This window comes from Mirounga angustirostris, unplaced genomic scaffold, assembly GCF_029215605.1.
Source record: "Mirounga angustirostris isolate CCGP_5_RB_7025 unplaced genomic scaffold, mMirAng1.0.hap1 SCAF_17, whole genome shotgun sequence".
NCBI lineage: Eukaryota > Metazoa > Chordata > Mammalia > Carnivora > Phocidae > Mirounga > Mirounga angustirostris.
In genome coordinates, this window is record NW_026991725.1 from 44228556 (window position 1) to 44245844 (window position 17289).

The following is a 17289-nucleotide window of genomic DNA, read 5'->3' on the forward strand; positions in this document are numbered from 1 at the left end:
CTCCTTAGAGAAACCCTCGAAAATACAAGCAGCAAGGAGAAAATGAAAACAGTCAAAGACCCAGGCCCGGGACTTACCTGTAGGCCTGGGCCGAAGTCAAGGCACCAGGTAGGGCCTCCGGTCTGGGGCTCTCCGCAGTGAGGGAGGACCCCCCCCCGTTGGCATCTTTCGACGCCTTCTGCCTTTTTAGTGCTTTAAGACAGGAAGCAGCTTCTTTTGGTTTTTATGTTCTTCCCCACTTAAAAAATGTGTATTTATCAGGTCATTGGATGATTTCTTGGTTGATTTATTTTATTCATCGTAAGGATTGGGGTTATGGGTTTTCAGAGCACTGAATGTGTAGTTTAGAAAAAACCTGTGTGTCCCTCTTAAGAATCCATTTCATGGAGTTTCACAGTTGTGATTATGAAGACATCTGACAAAACAGGTTTGGGATGGGGAAGGGCGGGCAGGTGGGCAGGTGGGGGAAGGGAACCCTGGGGCTGGGAGGTCGGGGGTGGGGAGGGTTGTGTGGACACCTGACTGCCAGGTGCCACCTGTCCGCCTCCCTACGAGAGGGGCTCTGGTACCGCGCCCCCTCGTGGTGGGGGTGGGGCCGGCGCTCCACCCCAGGCCTCCATCCGCCGCAGCTTGACTCCAGGACTGCTGGCTGGAGGGATTGCCAAACTTGTTCTTGCCCAGTGCAAAGACAGGATGGCGCCCAAGACCAACTTCAGACCCACGCTGGGGCATCTCCAAGGGTACAACAGTGTGTGCCTTCCGCACCTGAGGCTGGAAGCCCAGACCCCTTGCCCTGATGGGGCAGAGAAGGGAGAGGTTCTTTGAGGTCAAATGTTTCGGAAGTTGAGATCCCCCCCCCTTTTTTTTAAAGATTTTTAATTTTTTTATTTGAGAGAGAGAGAGGGAGGGAGGAAGAGAGAGGGCATAAGCCAGGGGAGAGGCAGAGGGAGAGGGAGAAGCTGACTCCCCGCTGAGCAGGGCGCAATCCCAGGACCCTGGGATCATGCCCTGAGCCGAAGGCAGATGCTTAACCACTGAGTCACCGACTGAGCCATCCAGGCACCCCTGAGATTTTCCCATTTTTGACCACAGAGTCTGCTGAGGGGGAGTCGGGGAGCTGAGACACCTGCGGAAGGCTGAGGTGGGGAGGAGCCAGCCACTGGCCCGGGGTGGGATGGGGGGGAAGGCCGAGGAGAAGCAGCTGCCAGCCTGAGTCCCGTCCTCTCCCCCTGCCGGCCCCCCGCCCCGGGGTGGGCAGAGAGCTTGCTCCTTGGGCTGAAGGGCTGAGCAGGTCTCCGGTGCCAGCAGGCAGGGACAGGAGCTGCTTCTGTCTGCCACCGCTGCGTGGTTCCTGGGCATCTGTCAACCAGATGGAGGTGGGACACACGGGGCTCCACTCCTGGGGGGTGAGTGCGGGTGCTGGTGGCCTCAGAGTGGGGCAGGACTCCTGGAGTCGGTTCTGGGTTTCAGGCCTGTTTATCACCCTCCTCACAGGCCCTCCGTCTTCCAGCTCAGAGCCATCTCTCCTGAGGAGGGAGGGAAGGATGTGAGTCGTGCTAGAATCTGTGTGGGCTTAGGTCACGTGTGCTCACACACATGCAGACGTACCCACCGGGCCACACGTCCTAGGTCTCCCGGAAGGAGCAGGAAGTCCAGCCTCTCTGTGCTGCCCCCAGGGTGTCCTGGGACAAATGAGTGCTTTGGGGACCCAGTGGGCCTGACCAGGAGGGAGGCACCTGCCACAGCCAGCTGGGGTCCCCTGAGGGAGGGGCGCGTGCTCTCTGGGCCTGGGGTGACGCCCACCCCCACCAGCCCACAGACTAGGTGCAGGGCCTCATACCTGGGGCCCTGAGCACTTCTGGCGGGAATAGGGCAGGGGAACTCTGCCTCTGGTGTAGACTAACCCGATGACCACCAGGAAAACGAGGCTGGCAATGATGCTGATGACCACAGGGGCCACCCTGAACTGGTCTCCGGCCTTGGACGGGCATGGCGTCTCTGGGCCTGTGGGAAGCGGGGGGAGGGGGGACATCATTTGTTCACTCACGAGGAATCACTGCCTGCCTTGAGTGCACCCTTGAGGGAGACACCACCCCCAAGGGCAGGGGGCAGGGGGCAGTGTGCAGGATGGACAGGGATGTTGGCACGGAGGATGGGGACAGCCTGGGGGGACCTGAGGGGGCTTCCTGGGGATACCTGGGTGTAGGGTAAAAACACCTACTGTAGGGATGTGTGAAGAGCGGGTGTCCTCTCACCTTCAGGTCTTGGGACTCTGCCCCTGATGCAGGTGAGACCAGGTATCAGATGAGACCAGGGTACCAGGAGTCCACAGAGGGCTCGCTGGGTCCCTTCCCCGGGCCTGGCCAGGCTGGGGGCACCGTTCTCAGGCACCCCACAGCTCAGGAACTGGGTGGGGGGGGTGCCTGTGGGTTTGAGCAGTGTCCTGGAGGGGGTGTGGGGACAGGGAGCATTACTCCAAATGGAGGGAAAGTGAGGAACTGCTCACCTGAGGGGTCGGCAGGAGGTGGGGGGATGGGTGTGGATTGGTCAGAGGGGAGGCCCTGGTCTGTGGGACCACTGGGCTCTTCAGGTGGACAATGTCCAGGGCAAGGCTGGGGCAGCGGGGCCAGCTCGGGCTAGCTTGGGGCTGGCTGGAGAAACCGGGGGATCATGGGGCCTCTGAGTGAGGGCAGGAAGGCAGGACCTTCAGGGGCAGACCAAGCTCTGCAGGGGCCTCAGGGAGCACTGGGATTGCAGGTGGAATCCCACCCCAGAGGTAGTGAGTGGGAGGAGGTTTGGGATGGAACGGGAGAGAGGTGCATGGGCCTAGCCTCCTCGCCGGACAGGGCAGCCCCCCAGCCTGAACCCCCTTGGGGTACAGGTCCTTGGAGGAGCGGAGGCCTGTCTTGTTTCATTCTGCTTTGTTGGAACGCAGGCCTGCCCTCTGTGGGCCCCATCCAGCGGCCCTGAGCATTTCTGCACTTCTGCACTTCTGCAGGGGGAAGAGAACTGCTCCCGCCCCCCGCTGCCCCTCCCAGATAGGTAGGGTGGGGGGATGAAGGTGCTGCCCCTCACCTGACACGTTCAGTGTGGTGACTCTGATATTTCTCTGCAGACCTTGCAGATACCACTTGTAGGATCCTGCCTGGGTGTGGCTCGCGTCATTGATCACCAGCTGGGCCACGCTTCCCTGAACCTGGAGCCGCCAGCCTCCCTGGCAGAAGCATCCTGTGGGCCGCATGCTGAAGATGGGCTTGAAGTTCTTCCCATGGGAGCTCAGGTAGATGGCCACGCTGAGGAAGGGGTTGGAGATGTTGCAGGCCATCACGGCACGCTCCCCTCTGGACACGGAAACCACTCCTTCGGTGCAGATGGGGTTGTCCCATTCTGTGTGCAGGGGACGGGTCACACACGGGTCATGGCTGGGCCTCAGGACGTTCACTGACCACCCTCCCTGGGGCAGAGGGAGGGACGGTGACAAGGCAAGGCCCCCAGGGGCACACGGGCCCGGCTCAGGGTAGTGGAGAACACGGTGAGCTACATACACATCGATCAGACAAATCAGCACGTGTGCCTCGAGGGGGAAAACAACACAGAAATAAAAGGGGGAGGCTGTGTGCGCGTGCATGTACGCCCCCCGCGTGGCTGGTGTGGCCTGTCACTGTGTCTGGGCACATCCCCCAGAGCCCCCTTCCTCGCAGGTGGACTCTGGGGCAGAAGGAGGCACGTGCACGCTCTGCCCACTCACGTGAGTGTGGTTGAGTCTCGGCCGGGCCTGCAGCCGCCTCACCATCCCCAGGGTCCTGGGCCAGGTGTGCACATCCGGATCCACAAGGAAGGTCCCCGGCTCCTGCAGGACACCGACGCCCCCGGTGTCAGAGGCGAGCACGGACCCCCACGTCCCCTGCCGGCTGTGGAACCAGCCCCACCATCTTGGGAGGCCGAGTCCTGGAGCACATTCACCCGTTGCCAGACTCACTGCACGATCTGGGCGAACTCTGACGGCCGGGGACCTGGGGCGCCGGCACGCGGCAGCCGGCGCCCCACGCGATGCGAGCCAGCCGGCCCAGCCATCCTCCTGTCCTGCGGCAGTTGCCACCGGGGACTGGACACAGGCGGACAGACGCCAGAGAGCGGCAGGAGCTCTGGGCACACCGTGTGCTGGGTGAGCCCACTGTTCAGCGCATTTCACCAAGTCCACACAGCGTGGCAGGTGCACGTGTGGCCACGTGCCAGGGGCCCTGGATGCCCACGGGAGCGAGGGTGTGTTGAGGTGGAAGCTCTGCAGGCAGGCACGGGCCTAGCCCACCCGGAGTGTCGGGGGGCAGTGGGCTCCCCCCAGGCCACAGTCACAGCTGGTACCTTGTGAGCGCAGCCAGCGGGGCAGCTCAGCCGGCAGGCACGGGCCGGCGGGCGGCAGAGTGGAGAGGGAGAGCTCGATTCAGGGAGCCCGTGGGAGCCAGCAGGAAGCTCCCCGTGTCCCAGAAGGGGGCTACAGCGGGGCCAGTCAAGGCCCCATGGACGGAAGACCACCACATGCCTGTCCACAGCAGGAACTTGACCCGAGTCTCCCCACTGTCCCCCTCAGCCACTGGAGTGTTCGGTCTGAGGGGGGGGTTTAAAATGCCTTCTCTGCCGAGGTGGGCTATGTAGACAATAGAATACTACTCAGCCATCAGGAAGAATGAAGTCTTGCCACTTGCAACAATGTGGACGGAACCGGAGGGTATTATGCGAAGTGAAGTAAGTCAATCAGAGAAAGACAATTATATGATTTCACTCATATGTGAAATTTAAGAAACAAAACAGGAGCATAGGGGAAGAGAGGAAAAAATAAAACAAGATGAAACCAGAGAGGGAGACAAACCATAAGAGACTCAATCATAGGAGACAAACTGAGGGTTGCTGGCGGGGAGGGGAGGGGACATAGGGCCACTGGGTGACGGGCACTAAGGAGGGCACGTGATGTGATGAGCACTGGGTGTGGTATGAGACTGATGATGAATCCCGGACCTCTACCTCTGAAACCGGTAATACATTATATGTTAATTAATTGAATTTAAATAAAAAAATAAAATGCCTTCTCTGCATCTTTACAAAATCGTCAAAGTGCTGCATAAACACACACCTGTCATAAAAATTCAAACAACTCTAAAGCACCCCCGCTCCACCTATAGAGGGGCCGCTGGGTGGGGGACCCCAGGCCGGGACAGAGCCCTCCACCCTGGTTGCAGGAGCTGTCATCACACCCGTGCGGGGGCTGACTCGGGCTGTCAGAGCCCAGCAGAGGGCTGGAACCCTGGAGGGCTGGGCAGGAACCCCGGAGGGCCGGGATGGAACCCCAGAGGGCCAGGCTGGAACCCCGGAGGGCCGGGCAGGACTGCCCTCATCTGTCCAATGCCCAGGAGCGGGGCTCCAGGACGAGGGGCCTCTGCGGCTTACGGGTTTCCTGCCAATCCCAGACGTGCTAATAATCCGGCCTGGGGGTGCCCCACCGTGACCGCACCTGGGAACTGCTGGAGTAGTTACAGAAGCTCCCTCTGCCTGTGATTCTCTTCCACCGGTTTGGAGTGCGGCTGGGGACCGGCATGTTTGAGGAGCCCCTCAGGGGGCTGCCTGCACTGCCCTGACCTAGAGCCGTGTGCGTGGACTGGTCCTGATTCTGCAGGGCCGAGCGTGTCCCGAGAGTCTGCATTTCTAACAAGCTCCCAGGGGATGCTGGAGCTGCTGGCCCAAGGAGGGATCCGGTACCAGAGCGGAGACAGAGAATCCTCAGGCTTGTCCTGCTGCCCCTCCTCTGGCTACAGGACTTGTCACTGACTGGCCAGGACCCTCTTTCCCTTGGAACCTGGACACACTCTTGGCCACCCCCATGTTCTGACGGTCATCACTGAGCGCTGGAGCGGGTATCCCCGTCTGCCATCCATGGGGGAACTTGGCTCATCCCATCATGGCCCAGGGGTGCTGGGCCAGCCCCTCTCCTCAGGGCCATGGACGCCACCTGGGCCTGATGTGGATCTGCCCCTCCCACCCCTGCCTCGCCCTCCCCCACCCCCTCGATGGGCCCCCCAGTAGACAGGGTGGGATCCTGAGACTTACTTCCATTCTGAGCACTCAGGGAGGCGGCCAGGAGGATGGTCCAGAGCATCTGGGGCACCGAGAGGGAGCATGTCAAAGTCGGCATGGCCAGCAGGACAGGGAGGCCTCAGGGGTCCCGTGTCCTCCTCATTGGTTCTTGGGACCCTCTCTGGAGGAAGGAAAGCCACACGGTCAGAGGTCTCCTGGGCTGCAGCCTGGCCAGGGGCGGGCAGCAGTCCTGAGCTCCTCCCTGACCAGCTGTGCACGGATGCCAGAGCCCCCGCCCCGCCTCTTTCCTGCACTTTCTCTGTACCTTTATAATGTACACAGTGCTGGCCGCTGACAGACAGACAGACAGACAAGAAACACAGACAAGCCAGGAGGGAAGCCACTGGGAGAGGGACCTGCTGACAGTACCAGGATCATAATAAAATGTGCAAAACTGGCCTGAATTGTGCTCCTGTGGACACGGGTCATGCCCACTCGGGATCTGGCACCATCCCCAGACCTCCCCGCCCTCGCACTTTCCTTGGCTGGGGGACCCTGCTGCCTTTTGGGACCCCCTTAGGGGACACGCTCTTGTCAACAAAAGGAGCCCTCCTGGGGGACTCGCACAGCGGGCCTTCCGTCTCCTCCCACGCAAGCGCCCACTGCGGGCTTCCGAGACCCTCTTGGTCTCCATTAAATGTGACATTTTTTCTGATCAAACTATTGAAAAGTATTTTATTTTATATATTCATTTTTAAGATTTTATTTTTAAATCAACTCTGCACCCAGCGTGGGGCTCGAACTCACAACCCCGAGACCAAGAGTCCCGCGTTCCGACTGAGCTGGCCAGGCACCCCTATTCAAAAGTCTTTTAAAATTGCTTGCCAGACCATTGGTTGACCTTTTGATTGAAAAATAATAATAACAGACTTTTTGTTTTGTCTTTGAGCAGTTTTAGATTTACAGAATAATTGGGCAGAAAGTGCAGAGTTGATACGTGTGAGTGCTGTCGCGACTCACACATCACAATCCGTGGACACGTGGTCATTGCCTGAAGTCCCTACTTCGCATACTTCACGGCTCACTCGTGTGTTGAACACAAGGGGAGTTTGGACAAATGCATAATGACTTGCATCCATCATTATGTCCCCCACAGAGCTGTCCTAAAACCCTGGGCTCCACCTGCTCATCCCCTTCCCCTGACACCCGGCAACCCCTGGTGTTCCTCGTGTCTCCATAGTTCTGCCTTTTCCAGAATGTCATACGGTCGGGACTCTGGTTTTGAATTCAGGGGCGCCTGGGGGGCTTGGTCGGTTCAGCGACAGAACCTTGGTTTTGGCTCAGGTCATTCGGGGAGAATGGGGCACCAGGGAACTTTGAACTTAATGGCCCCCAGGCACGTGGGGCCACCAGTGACCAGGCCCAGTCCTGACCCCAGTAAGGGGAGTCGTGCTGGCAGGAATGACCCCCGCCCCACCAGGGCCACAGAGCACCCCCATTTTGTGCTGCTGCGTCGAGCTCCCCAGACCCCCGGGGGCCTGAGCAGGCGGGCCTGTCCTCCCATCTTGACCCCGTCAGCCAACCTGGGGGTTCCTGGCGGGTTTCCCGGTGGGGCCTTACGTGAAAACCCGCTGATCTGGGGGCCGCGGAGCAGCAAGGGAAGGCCCACCCTGCCCCGCACAATCTCACCATGAAAGAAAAATGGCCAGACCCAGCTTTTGAAAGAAACATCTAATTTGAGACGGGAAGAGAGTTTCAAGAATGTTAAATGCAAACCACCTGCGCTCCTGGCCTCCTGAGTGGCACAGCCCCAGGGGCTCTGGGTGGGCGCCACCCTCGGGGGGGGCGGGGAGGGGACCCTGGCATGGGTCGTGCACACGGGCCCAGGCCTGGCCCGAGCCGGCTTGTCCTCCCCAGAGACAGATAAGGAGGGCCAGACAGACGACGGCCAGGCTGATGGATGGAGGCTTTCCTTCCCTCTCAATCCACACGGGGCTCTGGGGTCCCGGGGTGGGTTGCATACAGGGTGTGGTGTGCCCACAGGTGTCCTGGTGCTCTGGGCTCCCGGGGGCGAGGAGCCGAGTGGCCCCTGTGTGCGTATGTGCCCTTCTCCCAAGGACCCTGACCCTGAGTCCCTGCGACCGAGGGTTTTGGCCAATGTGCTGTATGTGCCCGGCATCTTAGGAATGTTCTAGTAGCTGTGTTCCTAAATTTCACAAGTTAGGAGAAACTGCTGCCCACCCGCTGGGCAGTTGTCCGTCCATGGATGGATACCTGTTGAACGTAACAGTGCCCAGGGCCCAGAGCTGCTCGCTGCGGTCCTCGGGTGCCTTTCTTACCCCTGGTGCAGGCCAGGCCAGCGATCGGTGCCCAGGAGGCTCATGCCAAGCTCTGACCTGGACCCTGACATGCACCCAGGGCACGCCCCTTCCCAAGCCCCTGGGGAATCACTCCCTGGCTTTCCATTGCTTTTGCCCCTCTGTTCATTCCTAAAACCTAGAGAAGCTTGATTCAGTAGTTTCTTTTTTTATTTTTTTAAGATTTTATTTATTTGAGAGAGAGAGAGTGAGAGCGCACGAGCAGGGGGAGGGGCAGAGGGAGATGGAGAGAGAGAGAGAAGCGGACTGTGTGCTGAGCATGGAGCCACACTCGGGGCTCGATCCCACGACCCCGAGATCATGACCTGAGCCGAAACCAAGGGTCTGTCGCTGAACCGACCGAGCCCCCCAGGTGCCCCTGATTCAGTAGTTTCTGGTGGTATAACAGGCTACAGGGGCTGCTTCTGGTAGGTGGGGCTCCCTTTGCAATCTTGCCAGGCCCAGCCCCGGGACAATGGGGGTGTAACTCACTGAGTCACACAGGCCTCACCAGGCGTGGCCACATTCCAGGAGGGCCCGGGGTGGGGGCTGGTGCTGCTGTCTCCCCACTTCCTTTGCTTGACTTTTCTTCCCCACCTTTTTTTTTTTTTTAAGATTTTATTTATTTATTTGACAGAGAGAGACACAGCGAGAGAGGGAACACAAGCAGGGGGAGTGCGAGAGGGAGAAGCAGGCTCCCCGATGAGCAGGGAGCCCGATGTGGGGCTCGATCCCAGGACCCTGGGATCACGACCTGAGCCAAAGGCAGACGCTTAATGACCGAGCCACCCAGGTGCCCCCCAAAATAAAATCTTTAAAAAAAGATAACTGTCCTAATGGGTGTGAAGCGGTGTCTCATAGTTTTTTTTGTTTTTTGTTTTTTTTAAGATTTTATTTATTTATTTGAGAGAGAGAATGAGAGAGAGAGAGCATGAGAAGGGGGAGGGTCAGAGGGAGAAGCAGACTCCCCGCCGAGCAGGGATCCCGACGCGGGACTCGATCCTGGGACTCCAGGATCATGACCTGAACCGAAGGTAGTCGCTTAACCAACTGAGCCAACCAGGCGCGCCCCCCCCCTTTTTTTTTTGAAGTAGGTCGTATGCCCTGTGTGGAGCACAACACGGGGCTTGAACTCACGACCCTGAGATCAAGATCTGAGCTGAGATCAAGCGTCGGATGCTCCACCGACTGAGCCCCTCAGGCACCCCTTTGCTTGATTTTTCTAAACTTGTTTGTAGTTCGAACGTAAGGCAAGAAGGACAGTTTTTCTTCTCAGTATACATGCACCACACTTGGAAAAGCAACAGAGAGAAGCTGAGGAAGAAAGAACCGTCAGAAAGATGCCCTCCCCCGCAGAAGCTGGGGCTGCTCTGTGCCCGGCTCTCAGGGGTCTCCCTGCGCCCAGACACGAAGCCTATTCGATGAGATCCTTCATCACAGATACCCCGCCCCAATCCTCCCTCCCTCTCCCTCCATACCGTGTGTATGGGGTGAATGGCGGCCCCCAAAAGACACGCCCACCCACAGCCTGCGAACGGGACCTCGTTTGGAGAGAGGGTCTTTGCGTCCCTAATTACTTAGGACAAGATTGTATCGGAGTAGGGTGGGCTCTGACTCCAACACGACTAGTGTCCTTAGAGGAAGAGGGAAATCTGGACAGAGACAGAGACACACCGGGAGAACGCCGCAGGACGAGGCGGACAGAGACTGGGGTGTGGCCACCAGAAGCTGGAAGACACAAGGATCCTCTCTTAGAGCCCAGGAGGGCGCGCGGCCCCGCCCACACCTTGATTTTGGGCTCCCGGTCTCCACCACTGTGAGAAAACAGACATCTGTTGTTTTGAACCCCCAGTTTGTGGTCCTTTGTCACAGCCACCCCAGGACGCACACACGACCCCCTGCCCCTGAGCCTACAGCTGCATGCACCCCAGTGACCGAGTGACTCCAGCTTTCTCCGGACCCAGACAATCACGCGCAAGCCCCGGGCGTGGAGGGAGCGTTCAGGGTCCTGTTACCTTACTCTGCATCTGGGTCTCACCTTGCCGTGCCCTTTGGGGGAGGCCTAACCCCCCACTCCCCGGGGCTTGCACCCTGATGAGGGCCGCCCCCCAGCGCCGCCCTCCCCCCAGGCCTGTCCCTATGGCCCCGACAGGGCCTGGTGCCTCGGGATGGCCATCTCACCCTGGCCCCCGCCCTTTGGGTGTCCATGTTGCCGTGGCCCTTGCAGACTCGGCCTACTTTTCTCGGGTTGTCTGTCTTCTCCTTATGGGTTTGTAAGACTTATGTTTTAGAGAGATAAACTGTTATCCGCGAGGCAAACGTGCTCCTACTCCATCGTTTCTCCTTGGATTGTTTCTGGAATAACAAGACTACCTGTTTATGTCATCCTGTGTTTTCCTTGAAAGCTTCAAGGTTTCATTTAAGTAAAGTGTTGTTTGTTGTTTGAGGTGTCCTTTTGCAGGAGCCTCCCAGACCGTGGGGAATCCACGGACCACCAAACTGGATTTCCACATTCGAATCATGAATCACCTCAAAGCCATTTTGCAAGGGCCGCGTGACAGGGTCCAACGCTGCTTTCTTCCAAGAAAGTGGGCTGTGCCCAAGGCATCCCGAGAGTGGTACACCCCGTCCCCTCCATTCCACCTCTGCCTGTGGGCGACTTGCCCAGGACGCTGCCAACCCCAAAGTTTCCAGTAGCTTTTTCGGCTGTGTTCATCCTGGGAAGGCAGGTTCTCTCCTCTGCTCTGTTTATCTTTCCTTACAGGTTTGTTTCTCCACGAGAATATTATTAACATAACTGAAATCAATTTTCTTCTTAGAACCAGAATTTGCTGATGAGTGGAGAAGGGCGGCTGCTCGGATCCTGCCCGGATGAATCTGCTCTGAATAACATGAAAGACGCGGAGATTTCACAGCTGGATGTGATCCAGTGGCAGCCTTGTTGGTTTCGATGTTTGTCAGCAATCGCCAAGATCAGGCACAAACAGCTCATTAAACGTTGCTTATGTGGATGGAAGGTTCTAGAAAGAGGATTCAAAACTCCCTGTGCTGGGGCTTTTCCTGGCCCCTCAGATAAGATCTGCTCAGTTTTCCCCAAGCATTATTACAAGATAACTTCTCTTGAATTGGAAGACACACGTTTTTTCTTCCTTTCTTTCACCCCCTTACACAAATCCTCTTAAAATGGTGCCCAGTGGCCCACAGGCATCCTTGCTGATCCCGGTGGCCTCTCCCAGGCCGGTGGCCAGAGCCCTCCGTGTCAGCCTGAGGGAGAGATCTGCGCGGGCGCTGCCCTACCCCTGAGCCGGGCCGTGCGCAGGGCTACCACAGAGCCGCGGGTCCCAGCCCTGTCTGTGGCGTCTCGCCTCTGGCCGGGCCGTGGAGGAGGCCCTAGGCAGGCCCTGTGGTATTTCTGGTCTCCAGCTTCGAGAACAGTCCGCAGGGGCCTTTGCAGTTCCCTCAAGTCTTCCCTGAGCTTCCCAGGGTCCCCCTCCTGTGACGGGGGCCAGGGCTTCCCTCCTGGTGGTGGGTGCACCTGTCTGTTCTCTGCTGCCCTAGGCCAAGCTCAGCACAGCCTCGGGTGCCCACGCTTCCCTGGCGCTCCGACGTGGGTCGGGGTCCCCCAGTCTTGGGGGTGGAAGGGGGCAGGCCAAGCTCTCCTCTGGCTGGAGGTGAGAGAGCACACTCCAGGGGAGGCCACCTGACCCAGGCTCCAGCCCTGCTCGGATAGGCAAAGGCGCACCTGAGCCAGCGGGCCGGTGTCCCCAGCGTAGCGTGCAGGATTCGCACGGGAACCAGAGGCAGACGGCCACCGGGGCGGCCAGCCCCACGTCCTGGGTGCTGAGTGAGCCTCCCGTTGGTGGCCTGGTGTGCACTGAATGCCCAGCGGACGTGCCGCTGTGCCCTCTGTCCAGACGTGCATGTATCTGCACCCCAGGCATCAGGCGCGACCTCAGGACTCAGCAGGAAAGGCAGGGGACGCCCGCGGGTCTGCAGTACTTGGAACGAGGCCCTTCCCCTCGAAACCCGCCTCATCATACCATTGTCCTGACCATTGCCGGGTATTCACCCTTCTCAATAAACTTAGAGGCATGTTTCGAGTTCCAAGTAAACTGTCGGGTTGTTGACTGAGAATAAACAAATGAATGGGCTATTTCACAATCCTGCACCAGGGCCTCACTCCACGCAGAGCCAGGGCCGTCTCTGTGGGGTCTTCTGCGATCTCAGGCAGGCTCCCTGCCCCCTGAGACACAGCCACACACCCCTCCCCACGCACCCTCTCTGTGACCCCCTCAGGCCCTCAAACGTGCTCTGCATACAGCGGGTGATTAGTGTCTGTGGACCTGAGTGGCCTCGCCACCAGGGTCTCCCTTCTGGTCCTCACTCGGACCAGGCGACATGGAGAGTTGGTCACCTCAGCGAAGGTGACCTGCCCCCCTGGACTTTGAGAGGGTGTGTGTGTGTTGACGAGCAAAAGGAAAGCGAAAGGCAGGCACATCGCTCCATCACATGAGGCAGCTGGGTGTGGGAGATGCTGACCTTCTGCAACCAGGGCACGGCGCCTGGAGGAGATGGGGTGCGGGGTGCCCCGAGCCCCAGGCAGTCCTGGCCTGGTCACCCTCTGCTCTCAGGTATTTCGTCTGCCTGCTGAGGGAAGCATACCAACCGGGCCGGCCCCGCCAGCCTCCCAGGACTCATCAGCCTCCCCGCCCCACCAGCTCCCAACCTCTGCAGTTTCTAATACACCAGGTCTCCCCCAATCCTAACAATTATTTTACATTGACTAATTTTTAAAATCGTATTATCTACTCTAGCCTCACCTTAAGAAATACAGATCTGTAGTGATCGTTAGATGTGCTATTTATATGTATGTTTTTCTAACGTGCAATGAACTGGCTACAAGACAAGCTAGGAAGTGTTATGGACTCCCTACCACCACCGGCATCCTCCCGTGGTCCCTAGATCTGTCCTCCATCTTCTGCTGTGTCCTCCAAGGGAGGCTGGAGTTTGTGCTCACTGAGGGCATGGGCTCCAAGATGGGCACTGGCTGGGGCTCCAGGCTTCTCTTCCCACTGCCCAAAGCCTTCCCCCCACGAAAATCTTCCCCCCAGGCTCTGGGCGGCCCTCCCCTCACTCACAGGCATCTGTCGGTCACTCTTCACACTCTCCTTGTGTTGGGAGAGGTCCTGCCTCTTTGTGAAATCCCCTGGTTCCAGACTTAGGATAAGGGGATAACTGAGTTGCTCCCCTTTTCACCTCCAAACTGTGCCCACCTTGGGGTGGTGTCACATCCTCCATCACAGCCCCTGTGGCACTGGGTGGAAGTCAGGAGAGCATGCAACTCAATCTCAGGGCCATGAGTTCAAGCCCCACATTGGGTGTGGAGACTATTTAAAAAAAAAAAGTTAAAAAGAAAAAGAACTGGACAAGAGATGGGGGATCTGGACTAGAGATGGAGGATCCAGACTAGAGATGGAGGATCTGGACTAGAGATGGGGATCTGGACTAGAGTTAGAGATGGAAGATGTGAACTAGAGATGGGAATCTGGACTAGAGATGGGGGATCTGGACTAGAGATGGGGATCTGGACTAGAGATGGGGGGTCTGGACTAGTGATGGGGATCCAGACTAGAGATGGGGGATCCAGAGTAGAGATGGAGGATCTGGAACTAGAGTTAGAGATGGGGGATCTGGACTAGATAGAGATGGGGATATGGACTAGAGATGGGGAATCTGGACTAGAGATGGAGGATCTGGACTAGAGTTAGAGATGGGGGATCCAGACTAGAGATGGAGGATCCGGACTGGAGATGGAGGATCTGGACTAGAGTTAGAGATGGAAGATCTGGACTAGAGACGGGGATCTGGACTAGAGATGGGGATCTGGACTAGAGATTGGGAAGCTTCCAATATCCTCTTGCACAACCTGCCACCCTGAGCCCTTCTGGGCTTCCACAGCTGTCCCAGGCTCCACCTGGCTTTTACCATTGACTAGGGGTCCTCCCTCTGGATCGGGGCATAGATCTCAGCTGGGCCAGTGACATGGATGCCAATGCTGAACCCCAGGCTTATCTGTGAGGACAGTCTCTGGCTCAGCTGGCTCCCCTTGGAATAGTCCAGAGATCAGAGGGCAAGGCAGGGAGCCAGGCGGGCTTCCCCCTCACTGTTCACGGCACTGTTCTACCTCTCTCGGCACTCCTGCTCCCAGCTCTGGGGAATCCCATTTTTACTGGGAGGTGGGGAGGTCGTCTGAGTCCAGTTTGGATGTGCTTCCAGGTACTTTGCACTTTCAGCCATGAGTCACAGCTGGCCACTCTCTGGGCACAGAGCCAAAGGCAGCAGAGGCCTAACTCCCGCCCCCTGGTGTGCTGGCTCTGCCCATTCATTTGTCTGTGAGGAACAGAGCCCAGTCTTGGCCATCTCTGGATATTAGCCCTTACACAGCACGAGAGCTGGACCCCTGGACAGCAAAACTCATTGCTGGGGAGGTCAGCTGGGCCTCCCGACCTCAGTGACTAGGTCCTGGAGGCCCCTGAGGGTACTGAGCCAAGCTCTTCCTGCCCACTGGTGGCTGTGTCTATCTGCCCCCAGGCCCTGGCTGACCCAAGCCCCTGCGGTTGTTCAGCACTGGATTCAAGAGCAGCCAAGCCCAGGTGTTGGGTTGTTCCGGGGAATTTACCAGGAGAAAATTCACTCTGGTGAAACAGGCTCCTCCCTGGCCTTGCCAGGCACAATGCCGACACCCAGTAGACGTGCACTATGTGTTCCATGCAATACTGGGGCCATGCGTATGAAGAGCGATTCATTTTTCAAAGTCAAATGTGTTTTTAATTGTGGTGGCTTCACTCCCCCTGCCTGAACCCTCTCACTCGCCGCCAACACAGCAAAGGAGAGAAAAACCAGAGGGAGGGAGACCAGGACATGACGGGGAAAGGGACAGGCAAGAAGACAGAAGCTTGGTATGGAGCAGGAGGGCCGAATGCGGGGCGCGAGCGGGAGGGCAAAACGAACGTGACAGTGCAGGATTCTCTCCGAGTATCACCCCAGGACCGGCGTCTGCCTACCAGGATGGGAGCGATACAGCCGGCGTTTGTGGGTCCCCGACCAAGGATGACTCCTGGGTTCTGGAGCTACTCACACTTGGGGAGTCAGTGACACGATCTGCAAAGTGCGTGTTGCTGCCGGGAACTTGTCCCGGTTTGGGAAAAGGGAAAACTGAGGGAGCGGTCTGGGGTGCCGTAGGGATCCTCCACTCCCACAGCCCCGGAGGGGGGCTGGTGCCACTTTCTCCCCTGCGGCAGGGGGTTCAGGGTTTACAGGGAAATCCTGGGCAGGAGGCCGAGCTGGTTGTGCGGGAGGTGACCAACCACTCTGGGAGACAGCTGCAGTCTGCAAAGGCTCTGGAGCCCCAACTCGAGCTGGGGTGGAGGGAACCCCCCCTGCTGCTGGGGCTGGGAGGGGTCCCCAGCTGGGCAGGAAAGTCCTCCAGGCCTGGGGCCTGGGCGGGCAAACACTTCCATCTCCCCTCTGCCTGGCTGCCTCCCGCTGGGCTCACAAGCCGCCTCCTCTGAGAACCCTCTTCCCCACTACCAGCCCCAGAGCCCCCTCCCCTGGCCCCTGGGGCCAAAAGCACATCTGCTGCCCACCCTCACTGTCACAACCCCGGGGCCTGGAGGGCCTCCCAGGGGCTCTGACTCCTCTACCCACAGGCCTGGCAAGTGGTTTCCATGCTGCAGATCATTAACCAGCAGTGGGAGATGTACTGAATGTAGAGATTGCTGCCAAACCAAATGTGAAGGGGAGCATGGAAAGGGGCCGCTAAAAGATTCACTCTGGGGAAACTGGCTCCTCTCCGGGCTTTCCGGGCACAGGACCCCTTCCCGGCTTTCCAGGCACAGGACCCCTTCACGGGTCCGGGAAGCCTCAGGCGGCTCATTTCTGTTTTACCGGTGTGTGTGAGTGTGTGTGCGTCACGGGTGTGTGAGTCCGCGAATGTGAGTGCACACGCGCGTAAGTGTGGGTCTGCGGGAGCCCGGGATGCGACCTCCCTGCCCTCTCAAGAGCCGAGCCTGTGTGTCCCCAGCGGAGGGCCAGGTCCCCGGTGCGATCCGCGGCCTCCGTCCCTTCTCCTCCCCCCACGGCGCGCACCCCTTGCCCGCTGCTCCCTGGCCCACGGACCCTTGCGGGGCACTCGGGGCCGCACGTCTGCGGGGGAGGGTCAGCGCGGCGCTCCGGGGCCTCCATCCCCAGCACCCGGAGCCCTCCGACCGCGGGACGCCCCCGCCACGTGCTCCCTTTCCTGCGCCCCCGCTCCCTGCGCGCGCGCCCTCACCTGCGCCCCGGCTCCCCGCGCGCCGCTGCTCCGGGCCGCTGGCGGCTGCCGCTGGTCTCTGCGCGCCGGGGGCCGAGAGCAGAGGGGGCGGAGGGCGACTCCTCCGTGAGGGCGGAGCCAGGGGAGGAGGATCCGGGATCCGCACCCGGGTCCTAGATACAGGAAGGAAACCCCGAGTTCGGGGAAGTCACTCGAGTCTTGGGAACTGCCCTGAATTCACAGAAAAGGTTTATGAGTTTCTTGGTAGTTCTTTATTATATCTTTATTCAAAAGCGCTTCATAAAGAAAACAGGAAAACAACAAAACAGCAGGGGCGTTTTTCCAGGAAAGCTGACCAGATGCTCCTTTGGGGTGGGTGGGTTCGCTTCCCTGCCTGGACCAGGGGAGCCCGCGGGTCCTCGCCTGCGCGCACCGCACGCACGCGCACGCAGGGCCCGCTGTGCCCGCTGAGAATGCACAGGAGCGTGTGAAGGCTGAGAGTTGTCTCAGATGCAAGTGGGGTCCAGACTACACCTGGAGGTGGGGGGGGGGCGG

At 59.0% G+C, this 17289-nt stretch overlaps 1 protein-coding gene across 9 annotated transcripts; it reads right to left on the minus strand.

Moving 5' to 3' along the window:
* Positions 1-253: 253 nt before the first annotated feature.
* SECTM1 (secreted and transmembrane 1) lies at positions 254-16882 on the minus strand. Of its 9 annotated transcripts, XM_045887978.3 has the most exons (8): positions 16756-16882; positions 6100-6247; positions 3749-3850; positions 3076-3387; positions 2222-2278; positions 1841-2004; positions 1613-1682; positions 1387-1526 (listed from the first exon to the last, which is right to left on the minus strand). In XM_045887978.3, exons 2-7 carry the CDS (start codon positions 6182-6184, stop codon positions 1626-1628), a joined length of 777 nt encoding a protein of 258 aa, XP_045743934.1. In that variant the 5' UTR covers positions 6185-6247; positions 16756-16882; the 3' UTR covers positions 1387-1526; positions 1613-1625. The 9 variants fall into 9 exon arrangements, 7 of the variants coding, with proteins under 7 accessions (XP_045743933.1, XP_064438221.1, XP_064438224.1 ...); XM_045887977.3 differs by lacking the exon at positions 1613-1682 and having other exon boundaries at positions 254-1526; positions 1905-2004; XM_064582153.1 differs by lacking the exon at positions 1613-1682 and having other exon boundaries at positions 1352-1526; positions 1905-2004; positions 2256-2278.
* Positions 16883-17289: the final 407 nt, after the last annotated feature.

Excerpts from the sequence above, each read along its gene's own strand:
- SECTM1 (XM_045887977.3), bottom strand. The coding sequence starts at position 6,184 with ATGCCGACTTTGACATGCTCCCTCTCGGTGCCCCAGATGCTCTGGACC. Across the intron at positions 3,851-6,099 it reads CCTGAGTGCTCAGAATGGAA|GAGCCGGGGACCTTCCTTGT; the intron begins GTAAGTCTCAGG and ends GGTGTCCTGCAG. Across the intron at positions 3,388-3,748 it reads CGAGACTCAACCACACTCAC|AATGGGACAACCCCATCTGC; the intron begins GTGAGTGGGCAG and ends CCCTGCACACAG.